This window comes from Anneissia japonica, unplaced genomic scaffold (assembly GCF_011630105.1).
Source record: "Anneissia japonica isolate Jap-2015-1 unplaced genomic scaffold, ASM1163010v1 scaffold288131_len391150_cov108, whole genome shotgun sequence".
NCBI classification, from domain to species: Eukaryota; Metazoa; Echinodermata; class Crinoidea; order Comatulida; family Comatulidae; genus Anneissia; species Anneissia japonica.
The window spans coordinates 226,745-242,837 of NW_022711676.1; the positions used below are offsets into that span (position 1 = coordinate 226,745).

A 16,093-nucleotide genomic window follows, 5' to 3' on the forward strand; every position below is an offset into this window, starting at 1 on the left:
TTATTTATTTTTTTTTTTTCTATTCTATTTATTTATTTCTTTTCCGTCTTGGTACTTATAATCATGAATGCAGATCATAATTCAATTATTAAATATTTTGTGTTACGCACAAGATTCATCAACTGCCTGTACCTTATTATCTTTGAAAGTATAAGCAAAGTACAAAATTTCATAAACTATTTTACTTTTATGAATTATGTTCGTTGATTTGTTTCATTAAATCAATGTTCAGTTCTATTTAACATTTTCCAGTAGACAAAGTTTTGAAATAGGTCTAATCATAATGTTCTTTGCGGTTTGCACTTTCGCCACCCGGACATGTCCATCTTTACCAGGGTAAACATCAATAATACGTCCTAAAGGCCAGTGACCCCTGGGTGAATCTAACGCTATTACAAGTACAATGTCACCAATTTTAATGTCTCTTTGCTCTTTCTTCCACTTTTTCCGAGGAATGAAACCTGGTAACCATTCTCGCAACTATCGGCGACAAACGTGCTTTACAAGTTCCTGTACTCTTCGCCATCTCCGCATTGGATTAAATTTTGTTGTGTCCACTGAGTCAGGAGCAAATTCTCCCCCAACCTGACCATGAAGAAAATGATTTGGAGTTAGAGGAGTGTCATCATTTGGATTAGCGGATTGATAAGTTAGCTGTCTTGAATTTATAAGCGATTCAACTCCGGTAAACGTGGTTATCAGTTCTTCATCCGTAATGTCGGCGTTTTTCAAAATAGCATACGTCGCTCGTTTTGCTGATTTAATAATTTTTTCGTGAACCCCTCCAAAATGAGGCGCTAAGGGGGGATTAAAATGCCACTTTATTCCCCGATTGGCTGTTGATTTCTGAACTTTATCTTTATCAATAGAAATGATTAGTTCGCGAAGTTCTTTATCAGCTCCAATAAAGTTCCCACCGTTGTCCGACACAACCTCTTTTGGTAAACCACGTCGATTTACCATTCGATAAAATGCATTTAAAAATGAGTTTGTATCAAGTGCATAGGCCATTTCCAAGTGTACGGCACGGGTAGCTAAACAGGTAAACAAACACAAATATCGTTTAGCCCTACGTTTTTCTCGCCCCTGGATCGTAATAAATGGTCCTCCGTAATCAACCGCAACTCTAGAAAATGCACAAAGTGATGATTTAATTCGCTTTTCAGGTAAAGGGGCCATTATTTGTCGTGCAGATTTTGCTTTCCGCTTTTTGCACTCGGCGCATTCTTTTTCCCATTCAATTTCTTCACGTCCACACACAATCCAGTAACGTTCTGAGAGTGATGATAAGGTATGATTGGTACCACTTACATGAAAACCCTTTTCGTGATGATGTTTTACAATTAATTTCGTTACCCAATTCTTCCGTGGTAAAATAATAGGGTACCGTACGTCATATGGCAGAAATTCAGCAAACTTTAACCTTCCATCCGAACGCATAAGACCGTCATCGTCAATCTTTTGTTGTAGCCCTATTATTTTGCTGTCATTTTTAAGTATTTTACCACATGATAGTTGTTGAAATTCCGTTGAGAATCCATCTTGTTGGGCAGTTTTATTGATATTAATTTCAGCATCATTAATTTCATCAGGAGACTCCCCTCTGTTTCGTTGACTATGTGGAAGTCGGCAATTGTTAACAAACCTCAAAACCCAAGCTTGTAGTCGTGTGAGCGAAACCCATTTGGAAAATCGAGTCGGCTCTAGACGCCACGAAGTTTGGTCACCTTTCAGATGTGTATTCGATTGCGCACAATTTATCATGTTATGTATCTTTACCTCTTTTTCTTCTTTAGTTTGTTCTTTAGATGCACATTTTTCAAACTTGTTAGTGGGCCAATTTGTTTTTTCTTCGATGAGAAATTCTGGGCCCTGCCACCATAATTGGTTATCAGCGAGACTTCTAATATTCGACCCTCTTGTTGCTACATCTGCGGGATTTTGTTTAGTGGGTACATATCTCCACTGATTAGGGTTTTTTATTCCCTGAATCTTACCTACTCGGTTGGAAACGAATGGCTTGAACTGTCTACTCCTGCCTCTGATCCAATATAAAACATTTGAGCTATCAGACCAGAAAGTTACGTCCTTCATCGGAATTTCTATCACTTTTGAGGTAGTAGATGCTAGTCGAAGTCCGATTACAGCCGCCATCAATCCCAACCGTGGGATGCTTACTGCTGTCAAGGGAGCGACGCGTGTCTTTGAGGCCACAAATCCAACATATACAGTTCCATCTTCATAGGTATTCCTGCAATATATAACTGTAGCGTAGGCATCTTGCGATGCATCAACAAATACATGTAATGTTAAAGATGATAATGATTTATTGTGGTATACCTGTAGACATCTTGGTACCTTTATGGAAGTCATGTGATTTAGTTCTTCAAACCATCTGTTGACTCTTAATTCCATATTGTCATCTAAGTTGTCATCCCAATCAATTCCATCAGCCCACATCTCCTGTATCAACACTTTTGCTCTGATGATGTACGGCGATAGAAATCCTAATGGATCAAATACTGTGGCAATTTTACTTTCGTAAGTATATTTCGTTGGTCATTTTAAAATCTGCTAATGGTGGAGTACAACGAAATATGAAAACATCTTCTTCAGCAACCCATAGTATGCCTAAAGTTTTTATCGTTGGTAAGGGATTGCTTTCCAAAATAATCTCAGAAGATCTGTCTTTTATAGGGATGCTATGTAATACTTTTGTTGAATTTGACAACCATTTTCTAGCATACATACCAGCTCTACTCCAAAGTCCAGACAGCTGTCTATATAGCTCCAGTCCCTCTACATCATTTTTTACTATCCATACTATCATCCATGTAGGTTGATTTTAGCACAGTTTCTGAAGCTAATGGAAACTCTGCAGCACACTTGCGAGCGTGTATTTGTGACACAAATTGTGCTAGAAATGGTGAAGCATTTACTCCAAAAACAATCCTGTTAAATTCGTATTCATCTGGACGTTTAGTTAAATCCAATTCTCTCCACAAAAATCTATGATATGGTCTGTCGTCAGAATCAATTTCTATCCGCAGGTACATTTCTGCAATATCACAAACAAAGGCTACTGGATTTCTTCTAAATCTTAAGAGCACATTATATAAATTCTGTTGCAATTTTGGACTTTGGTAGATCAAGGTAATTTAACAAAAGGACGCACATCTCCGCTCTCGAACATAGCGCGTGCGTACAGTCCTTTGATCTTTACTGTGGCATCGACAATCCGATACTAGTTGCGAGTACAGCCGTCAATTATTAGTCTATGCGTGCCATTCGTTTTATGGTGTTAGTTTTTATTTTATTAATTTGGGTACTTCGCAATGTCTGTTACATTTGATTTTTTTTTACCGCGAGCTTGTTAAATGCTTCTATAAACTGCAATTTGATTTGTGAAAATTGACCAAGAAAATGAAAAGTTATAGCAATTCAAAATTTACGAATTTTATAAAATTTCATGTTCTTATGTAACATTAATCTGTCATTTTGACAATGTTTGCATAAGTGCCAGAGTTATAACCTTTGATGTCCCGAGATGTGCGTCCTTTTGTTAAATTACCTTGGGTAGATTACGTCGTTGAGGAAAACATCATTCTTCCTTGCTGAAGCATCGAAGACTATCCGAGTCTTTGTTGTAGACCTGTCTGGTTTAACAATAGCAAAATGAGGTAAATACCATTTTCCAATTGGTTGTTTTTCATGTTCAGCAATCTTTCGAATATATCCTTTCTGTACATATTGGTCAATTGTTGAAGAGTATGATGCTTCTATGTCCGGATTTCTTAACAAACGTTTCTCAGTACACTCCAGTCTACGAACTGCCATGTCATAATTTTCTGGTAACGTTTCTCGTTCAGCTTTCCAGGGAATTGGTACTTGGTATCGGCCGTTTACAAGCCTAATACCTATTTCAACTTTGTTTACTGCTAATTTTTCATTTTGTGTAAATACAGGTACCTCATTTTTAATTCCGTAATGTTCGATCTCCCAGAATTGCTTAAGCTTACTATCCAATTTATTAAGTTCTGCTCCTCTACGAGCACAAATATGATATGTTCTAGCAAAGTGAACTGCATGTGCTGTTTGTTGTTGACTATTTGGATTTCCGATACAAGTCCATCCAAGTGGTGTTAACCTAGCAATAGGTTCACCGATACCTCCTCTTACTTCGTTAATCGAAAAGTGTAAATCTGAACAATCTAATCCAATCAAAATATCTATAATATGTTTTGATCTATAGCTGGGAAAATCGATGTCCTCAAGGTGCTTCCACTTAGATTTTACAGTGTTCTAATTGGTAACATGCATATCACCAGTGACTTTATCCGTTGTTAATGCATTCAATTTCATGTTAACTTTACCATCAATGCTTTCCAATTCTACACACACAGGCATAGTATCAAACACATCAATTTTTCCATTGAAACAATTGATAACAGTAGCACTCACCACTTTATTCCTCAACATAATCAGGCATAAAAAAGAATGTTGCATAAATTAACATACAAATGCCCAAATTAAAACCCAGCGGGCGAAAACAAATAAAGCAGTGAGTAAACTCCAGAGGGCGGAAAAAATAAAGCAGTGAATAAGAAGCAAATAACAAAAGAGTATAAAAATACGAATAAATACGAACTCTGAAAACCACATAAAGATATCTCCTTGTAACTTGGGTTTAAACTTTCTAGAAAGTTTTATAGCGATCAATTTTTTAAAGATGAGGATGTTGTGGCGAAATGGTAAAGTTGTCGCACAGTCCATTATTGAGTAAATGAGCTATAAAATGTGAGAGCTCAAAAAATTGATAAAACATCCAATTTTTTTTTCACTATAGGTGAACGGTTTAATGTCTTATTAATCATGTCCCAAAGTATTAGTTCTTGAAGTGGTTAAAACATTGTTTATTTAACGTTATTTTTCATAGTTCATTCTATTAAACAATGTATGCACAAATAATTTTAAAAGGCAATTACTCAAAATCCTGTTTATCTTGACTAAGAGTATTGTACTTTCACTTTCCAATAACTTAGGTTTGAAATTTTAAAGATCACATACTGAGGTATTTGAAAATACCAATAACTTGAATATAAATTTTTGCTACAAATTAGCCATTTTGCAACAACGTGCCTCATATCTGGTCTCGGACGTTTTCTTCTAAACGGTCCTCATATTCACATCCTACGCCAGATCATCACAAACATTCAGTCATTTCTTTACTTGACCTTTACAAACTATTCTGCCGTGATTCGGAAGAACACATTATAAGCCAAAATCATAGTTTCAAGATATTGAGCAAAACGCGTTTCTTGTTAGCCTTTTGTTATGGAAATAAATTATATTGAATTGTTTGTGTAAATGTACTAACTAAATGTATTTTTTATAACCCAGACATAATGCGCTTTTCCAAATGAAAACAAAAGCCAATGAAGTATGAAAAAATCTAACGTTAGGCATTATATATCCAGTTTTGCCAATAGAATGCATGCATTATTCTTTACTTAAGGACTAACGAAAAATAAGAAATTAAAGTGAATTTTCACCAGGACTTTAGAGGTTTAAATTAAATTATGTTTAAATAAATTAAAAGAAACCAAAATAGAAAGTTTCCTAATGGTTTTTGTTAATATTATTTAGCAACATTATCGCATTCACTCTCATAAAATATTTATAAAATGTGTCTGATCTGATTTAGTAAATGTTGTATTTCTCCTAAAATATGTTATGGTAAATTTTAATTAAATACCATCATTAATCACTTCAGAAAGAACAAGCAACAACACTGTTATTAAGTTTATACAACATAAATAATCAAATTATTTAAATTTACTATAAAGAATACCCGCCTTCAAATTTAATAAAGAAAAAATAAATACCCAACTTCTAAACACACTTCTTCAGACCCATTTATAAATTAAAAGGAAGTGTACTTATTTAATTAATAGCTAAATATTTCAAATGTCAACTTAGCATAGGTATTAGGGCCTATATCTATATTTAAAGCACCGGCTTAATTGGAAAGTCTAAGTAAAATATTTTTGCTTTTAATATGTATGTATTTTATTTTGTTTGTTAAATGGTCTTAGTTATAATAATAATTACTAATATACAGACTAAAATTTATATTATGGCAACAATTTGGTCATGATCATATTCCAACTTATTCTTTAAATGATGAAGAACAATGCATTCTTCTTTTATTAATTTCACTCTGATCCAAAACAAACTATGTATTATGCCCTTCCACCATCTAGGGAACTAATTAAATATTCATTATTGTCTTCTGTGATTGGTTGATTGCTCACTTTTCAATGTTTGGTGGATATAATGCACTCTTCCATATTTTTTTTTTTTTTTTTTTTTTTTTGCTTTATTGCAGGATGGATATTATGTGTAACTCTCATATTAATTTCATATTTATAAACATTTTTGGGGGTATATGATCAATTCACATGATAGATTACATCCATATGATGCCTCTAAGCCAAAATCTCAAAATTTTAAAAAGTGGATATAATGCGTTTTTCCGAATCACGGCAGTATTATAAAACGTTACATTTACACCCATTGAAAACTTTTTTTATAGATATTTGGTACGTCTTGGATTTCAAGAATTTAAATGACTGTCCAATGTAAACCCTTGACTGATTCGTCGCCAACACATTTATACTATCTTCCTTGTAACTTGGTTAAGGTTTTTTCGAATGTTTCATTCAGATCAGTTGATCTGTTTTTGAAATAATGTTTTTTGGGGCGTTTTCCTTTCAATGTTCATCATATCTACACCCTACTCCGGATCATCACAAAAATTAATTATTTCTTTACTCGATCTTGACAAACTGTAATTTAAGGTTTAAATACTCATTGATTTTTTAAAAGAAATATTTACTTGTTTCCAAAAAGAGTCTTCTATAATCCGATCCACCTGGGTATGGAGGCTAAGCAAAACGATGCTTATTATAGGCCCCTCAAAAAAAAAAAACAAACACAGAATATTTAAAATTTAACATATGGCGCAAATTTGAGTAGATGGTCAGTCAAACGTACTTCGATTGCAGATTTAAATAAATTAATTGAGCTAGAGTTAACGTCTTCATTTTATAAAGAATTCCACAGCCAGACTGACCTTTTAAAAAAAGCACGACTTCTAATAATTGTCTTACAGTACTGAAATAAATGACCTCTAGTTCTAACACCCGAATAATAAGTCACCCGAAACCCTATCAATTCCATGGACAATTTTAAAAAGCTGTAAAATATCAGATCTCCGTCGTCTTAGTTGCTCGTTGTTGAACTTTCTCTAAGGAATCTGCCTCTTTTTTTGTAAATTTTGTTATAGACTACACTGCAATATTTTAAAGTTGGTCTCACAATAGACTTATAAAGTTTCAATAGACCTTTTTACTTCAGGATTCCAAAAGACCGTTTTATCATGCCCAATTTCATGTTAGCTTTCTTACAATTATCGGCAACATGCATTCTAAAATTGAGACTGGAATCAAAAGTAACTCCCAAATCCTTTACACTGTCAACTGCCTGGATTTCAATATCAAACATAAAATAAGAACATTTGGATTATTTCTTCCATAGTGAACAACTTTACATTTGTCACTATTAAATGGCAAGTTCGATTTTCGAGACCACTCACATAGGGCATTAATATCTTCCTGGGGACGGAATCTATCATCAACCGATTCAAAAGCGAACAATTTTACGGAACAGTTACATACTAAAAGTAAATCATTAATAAAAATAGTAAACAAAATTAGACCCAAAACAGAGCCCTGTGGGATACCGCTTAGCACTGGGACTTTACTAGATAGACATCCATTTATTGAGACACGCTGTGAACGACCAGCAAGATATTCCGCAATCTACTTTAACGTTTTATCTTTAATACCGTAATTACGTAACTTGCCTAATAAACGCTGATGAGGAACGGAATCAAAAGCTTTTTTGAAATCAAAAGAAATACTCCAGTCAAAACTATAAGAATTATCAATATAAGTAGACCACAGCTCATGTACCTTAAGTAATTGGGTTGCACAAGAATAACCGCTCCTAAAACCATTGTTCTTTACATAGTAAATCATTTGTCTCAAGATATTATGTAAGATAATCTCTAATGATCCGTTCCATAATCTTCCCTAAATCGATGTTAGACTAATCGGCCTATAATTAGATGGAGTATTCTTATTACCCTTCTTTAGAATCGGAACCACCCATGCTTCCTTCTAGGACGTGGGTACAACACCCTCTAAGAAAAGCTTGTTAAAAATAAGTTTTAAAGGTAATACTATATAACAGATCGAAGTTCAAACAACACTTTAGCAGGTAACCCATCAAGTTCAGCAGATTTATTGGTATTCAAACTATACATAATCTGCATAAAGTCCTCCTCGACAAAGAAATAATAGTCCACTAAACATGTATCAGCAGAAAACAGAAACAAATAGATTAGGGATATCTGACAGATCCTCATTCACAAAAACACCACTGAAAAAATCATTAAATAATCCAGCTTTTCCTTGGTTATCAGACGCGCGAACTCCGTTTACAGCAATGAAATCAGGGACGTCAGTTTGACTTTTCAAATACTTCCAAAAGCATATTTCATTACATCCTATCTCGTCTGCAAGTTTATTTTTCAAAAGTTGATTTAGTTTTCTTAATTAAGTTTGTTGCAAAATTCCTATCCTCAAATGAATTGTTCCCATTTTGCTCCAATGTCCGGTCTCTGTGTTCTCTTACTCTTAGTGTAACGCTTCCAACTTTTAATTTTCTTATTAATTGCTTTGAGGTACTGTTTGTGTATCCACTGAGGTTTACTGCGACCACGTTAATTTCTCATATGATTCTGAAACTCAATAAATTTCTTCAATTGTAGTTCAAAAAACATCCAAGACTCTAATCCAAAAGGAGAACTGAGCACAAAATTCCAGTCAATTTTTACAAGCGACTGTCTCATTCTATTATAGTCCCCCATTTACATAGCTTCTAATAAGCGATTCCTCAAAATTTGAATAAGAAACAGGCATGTCAAAGGTAAAAATCGAGTGATCACTCTTACCAAGCGGAGGATGTCCAACAACTGATCCCTCATCAAGGGTAAAAATTAAATCTAAAGTACTTGTAGTTTGACCCTCACAAAATTTTTTGGGTTCATGGACATGTTGGTGAAGGAACAAATCAAATAACTGATCATTACCAGCACATTCGCTGCTAACATAACCCAAATCCCATTTTATATCTCTATAATTAAAATCACCGACAATAATTCGGTGCGTAAAATTACGATTAAGTGCTCGATTAAATAATGAATAAAGATTACCATTATTAAAATCTGAACTGGAAGGACTTCTGTAAAATCATCCAAGCAAAAGCTTTGTTTCTTGTAAGAAACATTCAATCCAAACTGATTCTTAAAATTTTCCACTATCAAGATTAACCAAACTGGCAGAGATTCCATTTCTCACATAGATCTTTACTCTGCTACCAGAACCTAAATCTTCTGATGGTAAAAACAATTGGAAACCATTAAGATTAAATTCAAGATGTGAAACCGCCGATTGCGTAAACTTTGGAAATATCTCAGTTAGAGCAATAAAATCGAAGTCATCTGCTAAAATGGTCTCTAACTCCGCTTTCTTATTTAAAAATGAATCGCAGTTTTTGTACATGAACTTAAAATTTTTTGAACTCGACAAATAAATATTACTACTTATTTATTTCCTAACTTTATTTTGCTTGTTTTTACTTTTCTTCACGAAACCTCTTCCTCACGATTTTCCACTCTTTCTTATAAGGTTTTGTTCACTCCTTCGTATTCTAAGATTTAGTTCGTCTTTTAATTGTCTTTAATTATCTCTGTCGCTCTTTGTCCTGTCACTGCTAACGGAGATACCCTTAGTTTTTGCTACATCAACAATTTTCTTCTGGGTCCTCAAAAGTTAAACTGACCCTCCCATTTACACCCTTGACTAATTCGTCTCCAGCCCATAATTTCTTTCTTGTGACTTGATTAATTTTTTCCGAATGTTTCATTCAGATCAGTTGATACGTTTTCGAAATATGTGGTCTGGGACGTTTTCCTTTAAATGGTCCTCAGATCCATATCATACTGCGGATTGTCACACAAAATGCAATCATTTTTTTACAAGACTATTTACAAAGTATTATACAATGTTTTCATTTAGACCGATTGGTTTTTTTTTTTTTAAGAGATATTTAGGTCTGGATCCTCAACAATTGAAAAGACCCTCAAATTTACACCCTTCACTAGATCGTCACATAAAAACATCTTACTTGTAACTTGATTAAACTTTCCCGTAAGTTTTATTCAGATCAACTGACCGGTTTTTGAAAAATCTGGTGTAGACTATTTGACATTAAATCAATTTAATTGGACCTCACACGCACACCCCACAATAGATTGACACTAAACATTAGAAAGCACATCTTTGATATAATATGGCCTATGCTTCGGCAACGCACGGAAAAAAATTCTAAGCATGGGAAGTGACCAAAGATTCGGTCAGAACAAACAGTGCAAAAAGATAGAAAAAAATATATGCAAGAAAAAAGAAAAAAAAATCAGAACAAAAGCAATGGCTGTTCCTAATACTGCTGGAAAAAGCCAGTAATTTGAATATTTATAAAGCGCTCTTACTCAGTTTGTCTATCAGCGCTTTTAGAGAAGAGATAATTGGAAACTGTTCAAGGTCGGAAAATTACGAACTTCACAAGGTAGCTCGTTCCATAAGGATGGTGCAGCAGCATAGAAAGCCTTGTGAGAAGTAGAATTAGCCAAATTTGTCTTTGAGACTGAGTACAATCTGGTCAGAAGAAGAACAAAGACGACGACTTGGCTGATAAATAAAAATAAGGTCTTGAAGATAAGACGGAGCTAAGGCATGTAGACATTTAAAGGTAAATGAGAAGAACTTTGAATTTGAGACCGTCAGAAACAGTAAACCGATGGAGTTGTTGGAAAAAATGTGTGACATGTTCCAATGTACGGACTTGAAATAATAATTTTGGGAGCCCTTTTCTGAAGTGGTTGTAGACGTCGGGTATCTTTAGCTGATAAACTGTACAAAAGTGAATTAGCACAATCAAGTCGTGTAATGACAACAGACCTGATCACATGGTGACAGGTAGGTTCATCGATATATTTTCGGATGTGTGATATGTTTCTAATGACATAGTCTGTTATCATACAGTCTGTTGTCATAGTCACTACATTTACATACACGTGCTCTAATCCCTCTGGCAAAATGTTTGTTTGCACTTATCATGAAAATTGTATTTTCGTTAAACGATTGAGCCCGCGATCAGGTTCAAGATTAAAGACAATTGTTTGTATAATTAAATGTTTCATGGTGTTTTTACTATATTGCGCTCGCATATATATATTATATATATATGTATATATATTTATATGTATATATATGTATATATATGTATATATATATATATATGTATATATATATAATATATATATGCGCATCTTTTTACGCGCCTTTGTTCTTTACCGCTGATTCGATGTCCTTTTTTCGTTTCGTGTGTGAATGTTGCTTTACTTTGTATTTTTTGTCAGTTGTCCTCACACTGAGGAAGTGACAGATAACAAATAAAGAGATCATATGAAAAAAACTGTTATTCAACTATTTATTTACTTTCACGCACCGAGACCATGACCGTCGAGTGCCGGCCCGCCAAAAAGGATCACGTGAATAAAACTCTGACCTCGGGTCAGATAAACATAAACATTATCAAATTCAACTATTTTTTGTTTTAAAGTAATAAACCATTATCAAGAACTTTTCTCATTAGAAGCGCCTTTCTTGGTCAAACAATCTGCTATTTGTGATTTAGAGTCACACTATTGAACAGATGTTATCTGCTTAGCCTCAATTAACTCCTTTATACCACTCATATCTAACCTTAATCTTTTTTCAGTGACACTTTTCTCAGACCTAATAGCATCCATTAAGGACTTACAATCAGTATAGCATGTTATCGGATAGTAGTCGGATCGGGTTTACCATATAGCAATTCCCCCAATAATGTACATAAGAAAATGCAACTATCAATTCCATCAGCCATTGCCAGTGTTTCAGCAGCCTACTACTCGTCTTATCTTTTTTGAATTCCACCATAAATGTGAAATTTTTCCGGCTTCACCCACCAGGAAGATTATAAAACCACCTCTTGACTACCACCATTCGGCATATTACCCAAAGCAGCATCACTAAACATGATCATTTGTAAACCTTTTTCACTATCACCAAGGTTTTGATATTTAAGAGTCAATTTAGTTGCCTTAGCCTTCCAAATTATCTTATTAACTTCCCAAATATCAACAGTAAAATTGTTAACATTGTTAGCAACTTTTGTGACATCAAATAAAATATCTGGTCGACTTTGATGCGATAACCATAATAATTGTCCCAACTTAGATCTTAAAATATACTTTTCTGTTTCTGACAAAAGTGAATCCTTTTCACATGCTCTATTACCACTAATCAAGATAGGATTTATGGATTCGGTGTATGAACTTTGACCAAGATGAATGATATTATTAATCTCCTTAAGTTCAATGCCACAATACTTAAATGCATCATTTCTTTCTTTACCCACCTTAAAAACTGATTTAATTTTTGCAATTATTATTTCTCCAAATTTGTTATTACCACCCCAGATAAAGTCATCTACATGACAGGCCAAAATTCCATAAACTTGTTGATTATCATTTATCCAGTAAAACACAGCAGGATCAACTTTAGAAATCCTTGCTCCAGATTCAATCTTAAATGATTTCACTCTTTTATACCAATGTAAGGATGCATCATTTAGACCATAAACACACTTGTTGAGCTTCCAAATTTTTGTTGGAGATACTCCAGCTTCATTAGGTGGCTTAATTTACAAATCTCGGTCAATAGATTCACCCTGTAAGAATGTCGTGTTTATGTCCAAAGAGTTGAATTTCCAATTATTTTGAGCTAATACTGCCAAAAATAATCTTAAGGATTCGTGAGCACATGTTGGAGAATCTTTATCAATGTCAGGTATGAACTCTTCAAACCCTCTCGCAACCAATCTAGCTTTAGATATAATATCACCATTATCATCCGATTTAAGTGTGCACACCCACCTGGTGGTTATGCACTTCTGACCATGGTTATCTACCTCCATATATACATTATTGTTCTTCTAACTTTTTATTTTTTTCAGTTTAGCTTTAACAACATTAATAGTTTCTGTATGCATTACTGTTTCCTCATCATAATCATCAGTAATATTTTCATTAGGCCAACTAGGTTGTTTATAAATTCTAGATGATTGCCTAGTACAAGTATGTTTATTTTCATTATAACCATTATGGTTATCATTTGCCTCATTACAAGTATTATTGTATCACTTTTTTTAATGCCCAATTGAGTCTGAACTATTATCATGTACAATATTTGGCGGTTCATTTTCTTTACTCTTCAGCTGTACATTAGAATCAAAATTATTATTAGTTTCATCAACTACTTTATTTTGATTTCCCTTCTGTATTCTACATTTATGTACTTTGATCACTGAACCTCCATGTCTTATAAACACAATAGAACTATCTTTACCAATAACAGTAACTGGACCCTTCCACTCCATACCATTGGGTCGTTTATAATATACTTTATCACCTTGTTCATATTTATCTTCAAAACTACGAGTTTGTTTCCTTAAAGCTCTCCTATACTTTTCCGAGCTTTCAGTATTAAGAAATTCTTTTCTAGCATTATACATGACATTAATATGTTTGGCAACCTGTACACATACACTCTGACCCTCAAGGGCTTGCAACTTGTCATTTAACACTGATGGTAAATCAGGATTTCTTCCCATGGCAATTTGGAATGGGCTAAACCCATACACATTATGGAGACATTTTTTAGCATTTATGACCCATAACAATGAGGTTTCCAAGTCATAATTATGATTTTTTTTAAGTTTCATTAGTATCTCAGTTAATACACCATTATGTTTCTCACAGATACCATTAGAATAAGGGCTATAAGAAGCAGTAGTTACAATCTCAATATTAAAATTTTCTCCCATGTCCTTAACCAACAAGTTGTCAAATTCACCCCCATTATCGCTCATCATTCTCTTAGGAGCTCCATGAATATCTATCCAGTGCTTTAAAAACATGTTAACAAATGTTTTAGGTTCATTATTATTAACAATACAACCTGCACTGAACCTACTATAGTTATCAATAATATGTAAATACAATAAACTTTTATCTAACTGATGTAGGTCAACAGCAACTGTTTCATTGAAGTCCCTTGCCCGTGACAATCCAACTGCTGGTTTTGGTTGTGTTCTTTTTAGCTTCTTACAAATCTTACAGTTCTCGATCACTTCCTGCAAAACTGTAAATATTCTTTTATTATTAATCCCAGCTGATTTCAGCAATTGAGTTAACTTATTTGTGGAAGCATGTCCAAACTGAAAATGTAACTTCTGAAGCTTCTACATTCTGTCTTTTACACTACAATTGTCAAAAACTGTGCTTGTGTAAACTTCAAAAATATCTTCAGCATTAGAGTCTTGCACATCAACACAATAGTGTCCTGCTGGAGTAAGTTTCAGTGCAATATTATCACCAAAAAATGTTCAACAACATCATCAATTAAATTAATTTTACAACCTGCTTTTTTGAGTGCACTTTTACCAAGAAGCAGTGATATCTCTACAGGTATTACCTCTATCTCAATAGTACATTTATTTGAACCAAGTTTTGTAGTTATCACAACCTTCTGTGTTGATGTTACTTTGGAACCATACCCAAATTTGAACGGTTGTTTACTAATTTGAGAAGACAAAATGTTTCCACCCAAGGCAGAAAAATTATCCAGGCTCTGTTTTCCACATACTGTTTTTGTGCATGCAGTGTCCAAAATTGCACATGTGGCAGTTTCTGTGAAAAGCACTTTCGAGCAATAGTGATATCGAAACATCCAACTCACCATAGCTTGCTCCTTGTTGTTCTGTCATTATGCATTCTTCATTATGTGGACAATGTCTTTCATAATGCATTATAGACTGGCGTACTCTGCAACAAGTTGCTTTTCCAAATCTATTTAGGGGATTCTGTTTCCTGACTGGTTTGTCATCTTCACGGTATTTTGGCTTAGGCCTATAGCTATTATTGTACATAGGTCGACGAAACGACTCAAACATAACTTTTTCTTTCTTAAGTTTAATTGCGTCCTTATGCTTCATAGCCAGTGGCAAGTCAGTACCTCCAAAGATACGGGCCAAAACACCTTTCATTTCAGCAAAATTTAAATCCGTACATGCAGACAATGATAGTTGGCGTTGGTTCTCATGTATTCTTGCTCTTTCCAATAGCCTTAAAGCTAGGACTGGTTCAGGCAAATCCATGTTTAAAGTCTTTACTTTTGCATATGCTGAGTCGAACACATTTATGCTGCCAGTCTTCCTCTCTATGTTTTCAAAACTCAAATATGCATCATACGTACGAGTTTTCACCTCTTTCTGAAAGATGCTGTCTAACTTGTCCGTTGGGATTTTTAGCCCACCGTCTACATTCAGCTTCTCTATACTGAGCTCCTCACTCGCCTGCTTGTACTTTCCGTCCAGCATCAAGCACACTGCCAGGGCCTGTCTGTTCTTCGCCATTTTCGTGACTCGACTCCATAGCTCTAAATCTCTCTTCCAACTATCGTAATTGTTATTTTGGAGTTTCGAAGGATTGTGGAAATTTTCCATCTCGCTCTGCTACCAATGACAGATAACAAATAAAGAGATCATATGAAAAACTGTTGCTCAACTATTTATTCACTTTCACGCACCGAGACCATGACAGTCGAGTGCCGGCCTGCCAAAATGGATCACGTGAATAAAACTCTGACCTAGGGTCAGATAAACATAAACATTATCAGGAGGAACACAGGAGTGTTTGAAATATTTGTGAATTAATAAATTATATTGCTTCTAGCTGTTTTTTATTGCTGTCTTTCTATATTTTTTATTTATCGAAGCAAACGTGGAATCTTCATTTTTC

General features: G+C 34.3%; 2 protein-coding genes across 2 annotated transcripts; both read right to left on the bottom strand.

Annotated features, from left to right (window-relative positions):
• Positions 1 to 480: 480 nt before the first annotated feature.
• Positions 481 to 2,460, bottom strand: LOC117107577. The gene has a single exon (XM_033249281.1). It carries the CDS (start codon positions 2,458 to 2,460, stop codon positions 481 to 483), a length of 1,980 nt encoding a protein of 659 aa, XP_033105172.1.
• Positions 2,461 to 13,440: 10,980 nt separating this feature from the next.
• Positions 13,441 to 14,211, bottom strand: LOC117107578. Its single transcript, XM_033249283.1, has one exon. The coding sequence runs from the start codon at positions 14,209 to 14,211 to the stop codon at positions 13,441 to 13,443; it is 771 nt and encodes a 256-aa protein (XP_033105174.1).
• Positions 14,212 to 16,093: the final 1,882 nt, after the last annotated feature.

Excerpts from the sequence above, each read along its gene's own strand:
- LOC117107577 (XM_033249281.1), bottom strand. The coding sequence starts at position 2,460 with ATGTGGGCTGATGGAATTGATTGGGATGACAACTTAGATGACAATATG.
- LOC117107578 (XM_033249283.1), bottom strand. The coding sequence starts at position 14,211 with ATGTTTTTAAAGCACTGGATAGATATTCATGGAGCTCCTAAGAGAATG.